General features: G+C 37.4%; 1 protein-coding gene and 1 pseudogene across 1 annotated transcript in view; one reads left to right on the top strand and one right to left on the bottom strand.

The window, feature by feature from the left end:
• DCHS2 (dachsous cadherin-related 2) overlaps positions 1–14,720 on the bottom strand; it is a 290,076-nt gene that overhangs the window by 144,817 nt on the left and 130,539 nt on the right. Inside the window, exon 2 of the mRNA XM_060147145.1 lies at positions 988–1,179. Coding sequence (XP_060003128.1) covers positions 988–1,179 — 192 coding nt within the window. The remainder of the gene's footprint in view (positions 1–987; positions 1,180–14,720) is intronic.
• On the top strand, positions 7,185–7,667 carry LOC132519225 (peptidyl-prolyl cis-trans isomerase A-like; annotated as a pseudogene).

The following is a 14,720-nucleotide window of genomic DNA, read 5'->3' on the forward strand; positions in this document are numbered from 1 at the left end:
ATTATACTTCAGTGTAACCAAATAGTTGATGAGAGAACATTCTTCTTTTTTTTTTTTTTTGCGGTACACGGGCCTCTCACTGTTGTGGCCTCTCCCGTTGGAGAGCACAGGCTCCGGATGCACAGGCTCAGCGGCCATGGCTCACGGGCCCAGCCGCTCCGCGGCATGTGGGATCTTCCCAGACCAGGGCACAAACCTGTGTCCCCTGCATCGGCAGGCGGACTCTCAACCACTGCGCCACCAGGGAAGCCCTTGAGAACATTCTTCTTAATTGAAGTATTTCAGATAATAAATGCAAAAGGAAAGACAGAATTCAAAAATCACCCTACTGCAACCCTTAATGAAATAATGTTATGTGTCTGCTGATGTAATAAGAAGCACAGAGCACCACCTATATAAAGCCAAAACTAATCAGTCTCTGGCTCAAAATGGCAGTTTATAGGAACTACGATAAAAGAACACATTAAGTGAATCCTAAGGATTTAATCAGCCACATTTAGAATATGGAAAACTTACAAGACAATTGATCTGATTTTTTTCCAAAAATAAATACTGTAGGAGAAAAGGTAAGGGGGATGAGTGGGGGACTAACTGTTACAGATTGAAATTTAAGGAATACAGCAATCAAATCCATTCATGGACTTATTTGGATCTTGATTTAAACATGCCAACTACTTCAAGACATTTTTAGGTAATCCAGTAAATTTTAAATGGAATGGATATTAGATATTATTACAGAATTACTGTTAATTTACTATAGTTGTGTTTTAAAAAAAAGTCATTATCTGTTAGAGATATTATTGAATTATTTGCAGATGAAATGAAATAATGTCTGGTATTTGCTTCCAAACACTCCAGCAAAAGAAAGAGGTAGTGATTTATGAAACAAGATTGGCCAGTTGTTGATTGATAATCCTTGGTATTCTCTAATACACACACAGCGGTTCACTTTTGAGTATGTTTAAAATTTCATACATAAAGACTTACCCCATCCTTAGCTTTCACCAAGAGATCGTAGGTGGCTGGATCCCTTTCCCTGTCGATATCTTGAGAAACACAGATTTGCCCATCATGTGGGTCTATCTGGAATGATTGAGGTGCTTCATAGCTTTGGAATCCAGCATAAAGAGAATATTCAACAAAGCCATAGAGTCCTGCATCTGCATCGGAGGCTTTTACCTGTGAGACAGGAGGTTGATCAGTGAGGAAAGAGAAATGCTAGCGTCACCTTTCAATGGATCATGAATCACTATCCTGATGTGCACAGCCAAGTAGCCCGCATAGCTATTCACAAAGTGTAGGCTTTGGTTTTCTCTTTCTCTTCTCTTACCTTCTGTGACAACTCACCCTCACTGTCCTCCTCCCTTTGTGAGGTCTCCTTTTCAGTCTCCTTTTCTATTCCTATACTTTCACATGATCTCTGAAAGTGTGAGTTCCTTGGTCCATTTGCCTTCTTATTCCACTCACTACACCTAAGTGATTTCATCCAATCTCAAGGATTTAAATCCATATACTAACCACCTGATAACATACCTGTGGATTCCCACTCATACCCAAGCCCTTCAGGTGATGGGCTCAATGCTCGCCCTCACCTCTTCAGAGCAACAAGGGAAGGACAAGGAAATCAGGCACAATTACTAGTAATCCAACCCAACTGAGAGAATTCACCCTGGAGCATGAGATTTGAACTTCCCAAGCCAGATTTCCTTCCAGGGGTAATGCTCCCATCAGAGCCCCAACAGTCATGCAGACTGAACACTACACAGAGGCGCCCTGCCCAGTAGCTGCATGGGGGTGAAATCCAGTCAGTGCTCTGCTTGCCAAAAGGTGCACTTACATGGAGCTGTAACTGCACAGAGGAAAGGGCACCTTTCTCTTTGACCATAAATACTATTTATGTTAGCGGTTGTCATATGCCTGGTAGGAAAGACGAAGCAAGTGGAATTATGAAAACACTTAACTGATTTACACTAACTATGGGAGTATATAGTGAGAAATACAACAGGCTATTTATAAAACTCAACATATACTTGAGCTCATAGGCTTGGTATAATTCTTTTGATTTGCAACCTAATTAATAGTAACAGCAAACATCTAAATAGAACTTACAATAAAAGAAGCACCTTAAGGGAAGATCGACCAAAAGAAGAAGAAGAAGGAGAAGGAGGAGAAAGAAGAGGAGGTAGAGGAAGAAGGAGAAAGAAAAAAAAGTAAAAGAACTATATGCTACAGAACAGGTACTATTCTAATTGCTAAACATATATTACATACTTATAACCTATAATGAATTCCATTTGACAGATGAGAAAAGTCAGGCTCAGGGAGCTAAAGTAACTTGCCAAAGATCACATAGCTAAAAAGGGTCAAAACTAAGATTCAAATCCAGGCAGTTGAACAGCAGACTACACACTCCTAATGATCATGCTATCCTGCCTCCTGTGTCACCACTTGTCATTTCGTCATTTCATCCTTTATTTACTGAAAAAACACTCCCGAAATCCCCTGACCTTCCTTCAGGGAAGAAGTTGCTAGATCAGGTGTAACATCATTCCAAGTAACTGTTTACCTCATATGCATGTGGCTTTCTCACCAGAATATCATTAACATGAAAAAAGACAACTGACAGTGATGCCTGTACTCTTGAGTCTTAGCTGAACCTTCTATTCCCCATGGCCAAATTCCAACTGAGTTCCAAACGGTAGGAAAATAAAGAGTGATGGCCACTGAAAATAAAATAATTAAGCAGATCAATTCAGAGAGTTCAATGTCCAGCTAACAGACGTTCCGTGAAATGAGTACAGAGACAATGAAAGAAAGGAGCAGCTCTTGTTTGGTTCACAGGCCCCCAAAGCCACTACGATAGGGGAGAAGGAGAGAGTGGAAGAGGCACTCTGGTTTTTAGCTTCCTCAGCCCAGAAGTTAGGTTCAGCTTACATTTCACTGGCCAGAGCTAGTTACATGGCCCCAACCTAACTCAGAAGGAGACTAGGAAAAGTCAAGGATCTCATAGGCATTTGGTGAATACAGTCTCTACCACAAGTGCCACTTCATCTCTATAGGAAGACACACATATAAGATTATGTAAGTCACCAGTGGCCTCTCTATGTAGTGAAATTTAAGTAAGTGGAAAGTCATACCCTGAGAAGCCTCCCCAGTGTTATCCTACTACAGATTTCATTTTGGCAGTCCTACATATTTCTGTCAGGCTTTTTGGAGGGAGGAGAAATAGAAGACAATCAATCACCTGCAATACCTACTGTTCTCAATTAAATCTAGATTGAAAAAATATCTACTTTTCATCAATACAATGTATATGCGGAAGCTAAACCTTAATTATTATGCTGCCCAAATGAAACCCCATCCCAATAACATGTTCAACAAGCACAAGTTCTCAAGAAGCCTGCCCCTTCGTTCTACTATATCTTGAACATATAACTAGAATTTGACTTTGGGGGTTATCTGTGTAGCCTATCTCAATCAGGGGCAAGTTTGCCCCCATGAAGACATTTGGCACTGTTTGGAGACAGTTTTGCTTGTCACACTGGGGAAAGGATGCTACTGGCATCTAGTGAGTTGAAGCCAGAGATGCTGCTAAACCATGCAAAGAACAGACTCCACAACAAAGAATTATCTGGCCCCAAATATCAATAGTACTGAGGTTGAGAACCCCTGCACCTGATGAAATGCTTAACAACTGGCAATATTATTTCCCTCTTTAATTTTTTTCAGCTGATGACACAGTCTTTAAAATTTATCTTCACTCTCATCTATCGCATATTCATGGGCAAAATTATTCATCCTGTGCAACCAGCTAACATGTTTGTGAGTTATTCTTCTTATCAGATGGGCTGAACCAGGAAATCCACAAACTTCCTCACTACAAAGAGCTAAATTCCAAGTACATTTGGTCTACTCCATTCTGTCAGCTGTTAATTATTTAGTAGCCTCACGTTCCCAAAGACACCAAATATATCTTCTAAAACCATATGGTATTCTCAATAACTTTGGCTTGATTGGAAGATAAATACAATGACGTTTAAATTCTAAAAATTCATTCTCAGCCTGTAATAGCACATATTAACAAATAATGTGGTTTATATAAAACAAGTTTCCTTATTTCTACTTTCAAGACCTTTTTTGTCATCTGGACTTTTGGCAAAGCAAAATGTATGGAGTCAAAAGTAGGATAAGAGTACCGATCTTAATTTATGTTAGCAGTTCAGATCCTGAGTTTCAGAATCATGAAGTTAAAACGTATTCCTCCTTGTTTTTACTCAACTCCCTAAAACTATTGGCCTAATATACCAGAACAGCATTTTCCACCCACTAATAATTGGTTTTGAATGTCTACATATAATTTGGCATTTTTAAGAGGTCTACATTTTCCAATTTCCATTGACTTACACATAAAACTTAGATAATTTGAAATAATAGAAAATGGAAATGGCTTTGCCAAATCTTCAAGAGAAAATCCTGATTAGTAAGTAAATAAGCTCAGTGGGCCCTTTCTTTGGAGATAGCAGCTTAAATCAAAGAAAGAAGCATCTGGTCAGAGTCTATTATCACTATCTTATGGTGCTAAACTGGGGATCTAGAGGAGATCTTGGGAGGATCTTATCCTTGAATCCACTCAAAGAGCCACACTACAGCACCCTCAATGCCATCCTTGTATTCCTCCTCTCAGTCTCAATTTACCTGCTTTTGACTGAGAGGAATTTGATAATTTTTACTTTAAACTTATTCTCAGAACTGTTCTCCCTTAGTTTGATCTTTCACAAATTTAATGCAGACATTATAAAGATGCAAGAAATTAATAAAATATTGATATCTCCCTGATTCCATTATTAGCTTCCTGAAATTTAAAGAATTTTTACCACTTCCTTCATTTTAACATCTGGTTAAGGATTTTTCCATATGAATGTGTCACGGAGGCAGGGACAAATTGAGAACACTGGCTCTTGAAAACATGTTTTCATATTTCACAAACAGATTGGATCTATTTGCCTTCCCATCACCAGCATAGCCTCCCTCTACTTCGGAAGATATCCTCTTCAACAACTGGGCACCTTTCCAGCCAATCACACTGGCACCCTGAAACCCAAAACTCAACCCAGAGTCATAGATAGGGTAATATATTGTTAGCAACACTGTCCTTTACCTGTTGCTGGGCAATCATATCACAATTCAGTGATGTCTGTACAAAAGCCTCAGAGCCCAATCAAAAAAATGAGTGATAAACAAAAAAAGTCCCAGGGGAAAAAAAAAGTGGCTGCACTTAAAATTGAAAATTAAATAATTCACTTTAATTTGTTCTTACTGTAATTTCCAAAATTTCTACCATGAGCATAAACCAGTTTGAAGAAACAAGGTTATTGACACAACATACTTACACACAGAACTTGAAATAGAAAAAAAGGAGAAAAACGAATCACAAAATAACTTCTTACATTGAAGTGCTTGGCCAACCATGGATCCTACAGCTAAAACAGGATTATAATATTTCAGTGGAAGCTGGATTCAGGATTGGGGACCACATGGAATCAAGTATGCCACTCTCTGAATACAATTTTGGCAAGTTCACCAGCGACCAAGTCTAACAATCAAGGCTGGGCCCTTATTTTCTACACCACTCAGCTGTTCACCACACAGTGAATCATCTCCTTCTCACTGAAGCACTTCTTCATCAGACACCACACTGTGACTCTCCTTCTCCTCTTATACCTCACTGACCCCCTTCAGTTTTCTTTACTGCCTCTGTGTTCTCTTTCTGACCTCTGAATACTGCAGTGCCCTGGAGCTCAGTCTTAGGGCCACTTCACTTTTCAATCCACAGTCATTGCCTGTACCAGGCTGAAAGGTGGTCCCCAAAAAGACTTGTCTGCTTTCTAATCCCTGGAAACTGTGGATTTTACTTTATTTTACAAAAGAGTGAATATTACCTTATATTGCCAAAGATGTGATTAAGGATTTTGAGAGGGGTTTATCTTGGATTACCCAGATGAACCCTTAATCCAGTGACAAGTGTCCTTATAAGAAAGAGTCAGAGATATCCCACAGATAGAAGAGGAGGAAGCAATGTGGCCTTGTAGGCAGAGACTGGAGTGATGCACCTACAAGTCAAGGAGCACTTTACAGGTAGAAGAATCTGGAAAAAACAAAGAACGGATTTTCCCTTAGAGCCCCCAGAGGGGCCAAAGCCCTGCTAGATTTTGTACTTCTAACCTCCAGAACTATGAGCAACAACAATTTCTGTTGTTTAAAGCCACGAAGTTCATGGTTATTTGTTATAGAAGTCCTAGGAAACTAATACATACCCTGAGTGATCTGACCCAGCCCCAGGGCATTTAACCAACATATATTCCCCCAATACTTGGACTTGCACCCCAGATTCATGCATCATCCAATTACACCTCCTCTCAAGTGACTAATAGGCACTTCCAATGTACTATGATCAAACAGAATTCTTAATTCCCACCGCTCCAAAATCTGCTGTCCTCCCAGTGTTTTTAGTGAATGGCACCACCATTCACTTATTGTTTTGGCAGCCAAAGAGATACTACTGAAATGACACCAAATCATGTCACTCTCCTGCTCAGAATCTTCCAGTGGCTTCTCATACTCATAGAATCCAGCTCTTTCATTTGACCTCACCTCCCACTTCTCTCTGACTCACTCACTCCCCTCGGGATACATTGATCTCCTTGATGAATCCACCAGCTTGTATAACTTACTCCCTCACTTCTTTCAAGTCTCTGCAAACACCGTCTAATCCCCCCAGAGGCCTTTCCTGATCACCTTACACTAGAGTGTCACCCTCACCTCTGCTATTCTCTGTCCTTGCTTTGCTTTTCTTCAGAGCACTGATCTCTATACTTCATTATATGTTTTTATGTATTTGCTTATGTAATATTTGTCTTCCCCACTGGAATTACATCACTCTTGCTCCCTGCTACATCTCCAGCACCCACAACAGTAGTACCTGGCTCAAGATGAAGATGTTCTAAAACTTTGTTGCAGGAAGGAAGGAATCTAATATTGTACATAAAATGCAAGCATGTTTTAGAAATAGCTTTTATAACTAATCTAATCTATTTTGACTTTAGAAAAATTGCATAAGTATAAGAACAAGATAGCTTTACAGATACCAGGGTCACCCTCCTGGAGCTTCATGGCGCTGCCCAGCCATGGTCACCCCCACCACGCTCTTTGACATGGCCACTGCCAGCGAGCTCTTGGGCCACGTCTCCTTTGAGTTGTTTCCAAACAAATTCCCAAGGACAAGCAGAAAACTTTTGTTCTGAGCACTGGTGAGAAGGAATTTGTTATAAGGGCTCCTGCTTTCAAAGAATTATTCCAGGGTTCATGTTCCAGGGTGGTAACTTCACATGCCATTATAGCACTGGTAGCAAGTCCATCTAAGGGAGAAATTTGATGATGACAATATTATCCTGAAGCATAGGGACCCGGGTATCTTGTCCATAGCAATGCTGTACCCAACATTAATGGTTCCAAGTTTTTCATCTGCACTGCCAAGACAGAGTGGCAAGCATGTGGTCCCTGGCAAGGTGAAAGAGGGCATGAATATTGTGGAAGCTATGGAATGCTATGGGGCTAGGAATGGCAAGACCAGAGAAAACATCACTGTTGCCCACTGTGGACAACTCTAATAAATTTGACTTGCATTTTATCTTAACCACCACACCATTCCTTCTGCAGCTCAGGAGAGCACCCATCATCCCTGTCTGCATGCATCATCCTATAATCTCTGTGTTCTCATGGCACTTCTTTGGGTTCCATATTTGCCTTGTCCCCGTCCAAGTCTTGCTGGACTGCAGAGTTAAGTTTATGATTATGAAATAAAAATTAAACAACAACAACAACAATAAAAGAACAAGATATTTCATAACACCCATCAAACACTCACTGAGGAATATTTTGTATTCCTAAAACACAATCCATTAATCAATCTATATCATCATAGAATAAAATCCAAAATGCTAGAACTTGCAAAAGAAGAAAACTATCCTCAGGCATGTGGAACTATTCAGAAATTGGAAACAGAACTGTATTTTATTTTTTTAAATGTATTTTCAGAGAACTCAATAGAGCTGTTAGATGAATAAACTGAACATATACTCTCAAGTTACAATTTAAAAAAGGTTACTTTTCTGATAATTTTTTTATTGCCTTAACTGAGGAATGGGATTAAAAGACCATTAATCCTACTACTTATTGCCCTTCTCACCACCTCCCCCCCAAAAAAACAGCCAAAGGAAATGTTGTGAAAAGAGACCAGTGGGTAGGGGTGGGGTGGTAACTTGTTTTATGAGTTATTACAAAGTGTTAAATTTAAAAAGTGTGATCTCAAAAAAAAAAAGAGAATTAGCAGGCAGTTCAGTAGAACACAAAAGTAAGACCTGAAAAAGATCTTGGTAAACTTATTTTATTTTTTTATATATTACAAAGAAAGCATCATAAACCACTGAGGAATGTGGGTTTATCCACAAAAGTTGCTAGAAAAATTGGCAAAGTACATGGGGAAAAAAATCAAGTTTGCTATTAACCTCACACCAAAATAAATTCTACACAGATATGTTAAATGTAAATAATGAAATCATTTAAAGCACAATGAATATATAGGGGAATTCTTGGCTGATTCTTACATTGGAAAGAAATTTCAAAGCAAAAAAGAATTACAAAACTAAAACAGATGGACAGAAATCACAAAGGGAGAAGTCAATACAATGACTACATAACCGTTTAAAACTCCACTATGTCAAAAATACCACACACAAAAAATTTCAATGCAAATTGGTTATGACACCTGTAAGAAATGTAAAACAATAGTTAATATGGAAATAAATTTTTAAAATAAAAATACTGATGTCTCATTACTAAAACTTTAGACAAAGGACATAAACAAACAATTCACAGAAGAATAAATGTGTGTAAGATTTTCAACATCACTAGTAGTGAAATAGGTGAAAAATAAAATAATATGTTTCAAGTACTGGCAATTATTAAAATTGGTGACCATTAAAATAATTGGCAACTATTAAATTAACAGCAAACTGGCAATCATTAAAATAATATATTAAGTGTGGCAAACATGAAATAAATATGCTCTTTTTTTTAAACGTCTTTATTGGAGTATAATTGCTTTACAATGGTGTGTTAGTTTCTACTTTATAACAAAGTGAATCAGTTATACATATACATATGTCCCCATATCTCTCCCTTCTTGCATCTCCCTCCCTCCCACCCTCCCTATCCCACCACTCTAGGTGGTCAGAAAACACCAAGCTCATCTCCCTGTGCTATGTGGCTGCTTCCCACTAGCTATCTATTTTACGTTTGGTAGTGTATATGTGTCCATGCCACTCTCTCACTTTGTCACAGCTTACAGATCCCCCTCCCCATATCCTCAAGTCCATTCTCTAGTAGGTCTGTGTCTTTATTCCCATCTTGCCCCTAGGTTCTTCATGACCTTTTTTTTGGTTTTTCTTTTTAGATTCCATATATATGTGTTAGCATACGGTATTTGTTTTTCTCTTTCTGACTTACTTCACTTTGTATGACAGACTCTAGGTCCATCCACCTCATACAAATATCTCAATTTCATTTCTTTTTAAGGTTGAGTAATATTCCATTGTATATATGTGCCACATCTTTTTTATCCATTCATCTGTTGATGGGCACTTAGGTTGCTTCCATGTCCTGGCTATTGTAAATAGAGCTGCAATGAACATTTTGGTACATGACTCTTTTTGAATTATGGTTTTCTCAGGGTATATGCCCAGCAGTGGGATTGCCGGGTCATATGGTAGCTCTATTTTTAGTTTCTTAAGGAACCTCCATACTGTTCTCCACAGTGGCTGTATCAATTTACATTCCCACCAACAGTGCAAGAGGGTGCCCTTTTCTCCACACCCTCTCCAGCATTTATTGTTTCTAGATTTTTTGATGATGACCATTCTGATCGGTGTGAGATGATATCTCATTGTAGTTTTGATTTGCATTTCTCTAATGATTAATGATGTTGAGCATTCTTTCATGTGTTTGCTGGCAATCTGTATATCTTCTTTGGAGAAATGTCTAGATCTGCCCATTTCTGGATTGGGTTGCTTGTTTTTTTGATATTGAGCTGCATGAGCTGCTTGTAAAGTTTGGAGGTTAATCCTTTGCCAGTTGCTTCATTTGCAGATAGTTTCTCCCGTTCTGAGGGTGTCTTTTCATCTTGTTTATGGTTTCCTTTGCTGTGCAAAAGCTTTTAAGTTTCATTAGGTTTTGTTTTTATTTTCATTTTTCTAGGAGGTGGGTCAAAAAGGATCTTGCTGTGATTTATGTCATAGAGTGTTCTGCCTATGTTTTCCTCTAAGGGTTTGATAGTGTCTGGCCTTACTTTTAGGTCTTTAATCCATTTTGTGTTTATTGTTGTGTATGGTGTTAGGGAGTGTTCTAATTTCATTCTTTTACATGTAGCTGTCCTCTTTTCCCAGTAACACTTATTGAAGTATGCTCTCATTTTTAAAGCCTATCTAGAAAGTAACTTTGTTTTTACCATATACATATGGTAAGCATTCTCCCAAACTTAAAAATATACCTTAATGCAGCTAGTATATTTCTAAGACTATATGTAGACAAATATTTGTATAAAAGACATATAATGTAGCATTATTTATTCTAAAACTGAAATTCCCACAATTAAAGAACTATTAAATAAATTATAAATTCATCCATAAGATAGAATTCAGTGTATTCATGGAAACTATGTCTATACATAAAGACATATATTAAGTAAAAAAGAAAAAAGGCAAGTAAAAATTATATATAAAATATCCCATTTATGAAAAAAATCCAATATGCAGAATAAAAATTAAAAGGAAATAAACCAGAGGAGGGAACACTTCCAAACTCATTTTACAAGGCCAGCATTACCTTGATACGAAAAGCAGATAAGGACACTAGAAGAAAAGAACATTACAGGCCAACATCCCTGATGAATATAGATGCAAAAATCCTCAACAAACCATTAGCAAACCAAATTCAATAATACATTAAGAAGATTATGCACTATGATCAAGTGTGGTTCAACATCCACACATCAATCAAGGTTATATTCTACATTAACAAAATGAAGGATAAAAATCATGTGATCATCTGAATAGATGCAGGAAAAGCATTTGACACAAAATTCAACATCCATTCATGATAAGAACTCCCAAAAAATTAGGCATAGAAGGAACATATCTCAATATAATAAAGGCCATATATGACAAGCTAACATATATGACAAGACCATATATTACAGCTAACATCATACTGAATGGTGAAAACCTGAAAGCTCTTCATCTAAAATCAGGAAAAAGACAAGGTTTTCCATTCTCATCACTTTTATTCAACATAGTAATGAAAGTCCTAGCCACAGCAATTAAGTAAGAAAAATAAATAAAATCATCCAAATCAGAAAGTAAGAAGTAAAACTGTCTTCATTTTCAGAGGACATTATATTATATACAGAACACCCAAAAACCTTAACAAAAAAAGTGTTAGAACTAATAAATGAATTCAGTGAAGTTGCAAGATACAAAATCGATATACAAAACTCTGCTGCATTTCTAAACACTAATAATGAACTATCAGAAAAATAATTTTTAAGAAAATCCCATTTACAATTGCATCAAGAAGAATAAAATACCTATCAATATATTTAACTAAGGAGGTGAAAAACTTTACATAGAAAGCAATGAGACAATGATGAAAGAAACTGAAGGAAAAAAATAGAAATATATTCTGTGCCCATGGATTGGAAGAATTAACATTGTTAAAATGTCCATTCTACCAAAGCTATCTACAGGTTCAATGTAATCCCTATTGAAATTCCAATGGCATTTTTCACAAATATAGAACAAACAATGCTAAAACTTGTGCAGAACCACAAAAGACCCCAAATAGCCAAAGCAATCTTGAGAAAGAAGACCAAAGCTGGAGGCATCTCATTTCCTGATTTCAAATTATATTATGAAGCTATAGTAATCAAAACAGCATGGTACTGGCATAAAAACAGACACATAGATTAATGGAACAGGATAGAGAGCCCAGAAAGAAACTCACTCATATATGGTCAATTCATTTACAACAAAGGAGCCAGGCATATACAATGAGGAAAGGACAGTCTCATCAATGAAGAGTGTTGGGAAAACTGGACAGCCACATGCAAAAGAATGAAACTGGACTACTATCTTATATTATACACAAAAATTAATATCATACTCAAAATGGATTAAAGACTTGAATGTAAGACCTGAAGCCATAAAACTCCAAGAAATAAACATAGTGGGGGGACTTCTCTGGTGGCACAGTGGTTAAGAATCTGCCTGCCAATGCAGGAGATGCAGGTTCAATCCCTTGCCCGGGAAGATTCCACATGCCGTGGAACAAATAAGACTGTGTGCCACAACTATGGAGCCTGCACTCTGGAGCCCACGAGCCAGAACTACTGAGCCCGCATGCCGCAACTACTGAAGCCCACATGCCTAGAGCCCGTGCTCCACAACAAGAGAAGCCACTGCAATGAGAAGCCTGTGCACAGCAATGATGAGTAGCCCCTGCTCGCTGCAACTAGAGAAAGCCCACACACCACAATGAAGACACAATGCAGCCAAAAAATAAATAAAATTTTTTAAAAATTAAAAAAAAACATAGTGGGTCACCTCCTTAACACTGATCTTATAATTATTTTTTAGATTTGACACCAAAAGCAAAGACAACTTGCAAAAATAGCAAGTAGGACTACATCAAACAAAAAAGCTTCTGCATAGCAAAGGAAACCATCAACAAAATAAAAAGAAAACCTATGGAATGAAAAATTGCAAATTATATATCTGATAGGGGTTCATATCCAACATATATATTAAAAATAACTCATATAACTCAATGGAAAAAAATCTAATAAAAAATAGGCAGAGGATCTGAATAGATATTTTTCCAAAGAAGACATACATGTGGCCAAAGGTACATGAGAAGGTGCTCAACAACACTAATCATCAGGAAATGCATATCAAAACCACAATCAGACAATACCTTACACCTGTTAGAAGGGCTTATCATCAGAAAGAAAAGACATAACAAGTGGTGGCAAGGATATGGGGAAAAGGGAACGTTCATGCACTGTTGGTGGGAATGTAAGTTGGTGCAGTCACTATGGAAAACAGTATGGAGGTTTCTCAAAAAATTAAAAACAGACCTACAATATGATCCAGTAGTCCCACTACTGAGTTTATATCCAAAGGAAATATAATCAGTACCTCAAAGAGATATCTGCATTCCATGTTGACTGCAGAGTTATTTACAATAACCAAGATATAGAAACAACTTAAGTCTCCATCAATGAATGAATGGATAAAGAAGATCTGGTCTGTTTATACACAATGGGACATTATTCAGCCATGAGAAAGAAGAAAATCCTGTCATGTGCCACAACATGGATGGACCTTAAGGGCATTATGCTAAGTGAGATAAGTCAGACAAAGACAAATACTGCATGGTATCACTTATAGGTAGATCTTTAAAAAAGAGTCAAACTCATAGATACAGATAGTAGACAAATGTTTGCCTGGGGCGGGAGAAAGAGGGAGAAGCTGGTAAAAGGGTACAAAATTTCAGCTATAAGCTGAACAAGGTCTGAGGATCCAGTATAAAACATGGTGACTACAGTTGATAACACTGTACTGTTTAATTGAAATTTGCTAAGAGACAATTTTTTTGTCCACATTTTCATAGAGATAGTTTTATTGAAACAATATTATGAAAAAGAAGTTGAGCATCAAAAATACAAAACCTAAAAAGAATTGTATTTATAGGTATTTGCCATCCATTTATACAGCTTTTTGAGAGTGCATCCTCTAGTACTTCATTCTTGAAGACCCACTAAGCACAGATGTATAAGAGTTACAAGGCCTAGGTTATTACTGATTGCTGAAGCAGTCGTCTGCAAACTTCTTCTGTAAAGGGACAGATAATAAATATTTCAGGCTTTGCAGCCCATAAGGCCTCTTTTACAACCACTCAACTTTGCCATTTTAGCGTGAAAGAGCCACAGACAACATGTAAATGAATGGCTTTGTTCCAATAAAAGTTTTATTTATAAACACCAAATTTGATTTTCATAACATTTTCACTTATCACAAAATATTATTTCTCTTTTTTTTCAATCATTTAAAAATATAAAAATGTTCTTAGCTCACAGGTGCTACAAAAACAGGCAACAGACCAGATCTGGTCCATCTGCCATAGTTTGTCAATCCGCAATCTAAATCATAGGGAGAAATCTTCTCTTAGAAAAATGGTCAGTGCTTCAGGCCCAAGAGAGTAACTTTGAAGTGACTTCAGTCTAAAGTGTATCATGGGCTCATTTGAGATCCTGTGTTTGAGCTGCTTTTATTCGCAAGTTTACTCTCCATTCATTGCTGCCTCTATGTTGTATCCCTACAGTAAAGCTATATTATAAAACAGAAGGAGAAGCAGCAGCAGCAGAGGAAGAAGAAGAACCAAATGATTTTATTTTATTTCAGGGCCCAGCCAATGCTTTCGCTCAGTTAAATTTTTATATTATGCCTTTATAATGCTTGTCATTGGAAAAACTAAAACTAAAAACATTATCTTTTTTTGTGAAGCTCCTTTTAAACTTAACTGTAAACACACACACACGCACACAGTCA

Source organism: Lagenorhynchus albirostris, chromosome 4, assembly GCF_949774975.1.
Source record: "Lagenorhynchus albirostris chromosome 4, mLagAlb1.1, whole genome shotgun sequence".
Classification (NCBI taxonomy): domain Eukaryota; kingdom Metazoa; phylum Chordata; class Mammalia; order Artiodactyla; family Delphinidae; genus Lagenorhynchus; species Lagenorhynchus albirostris.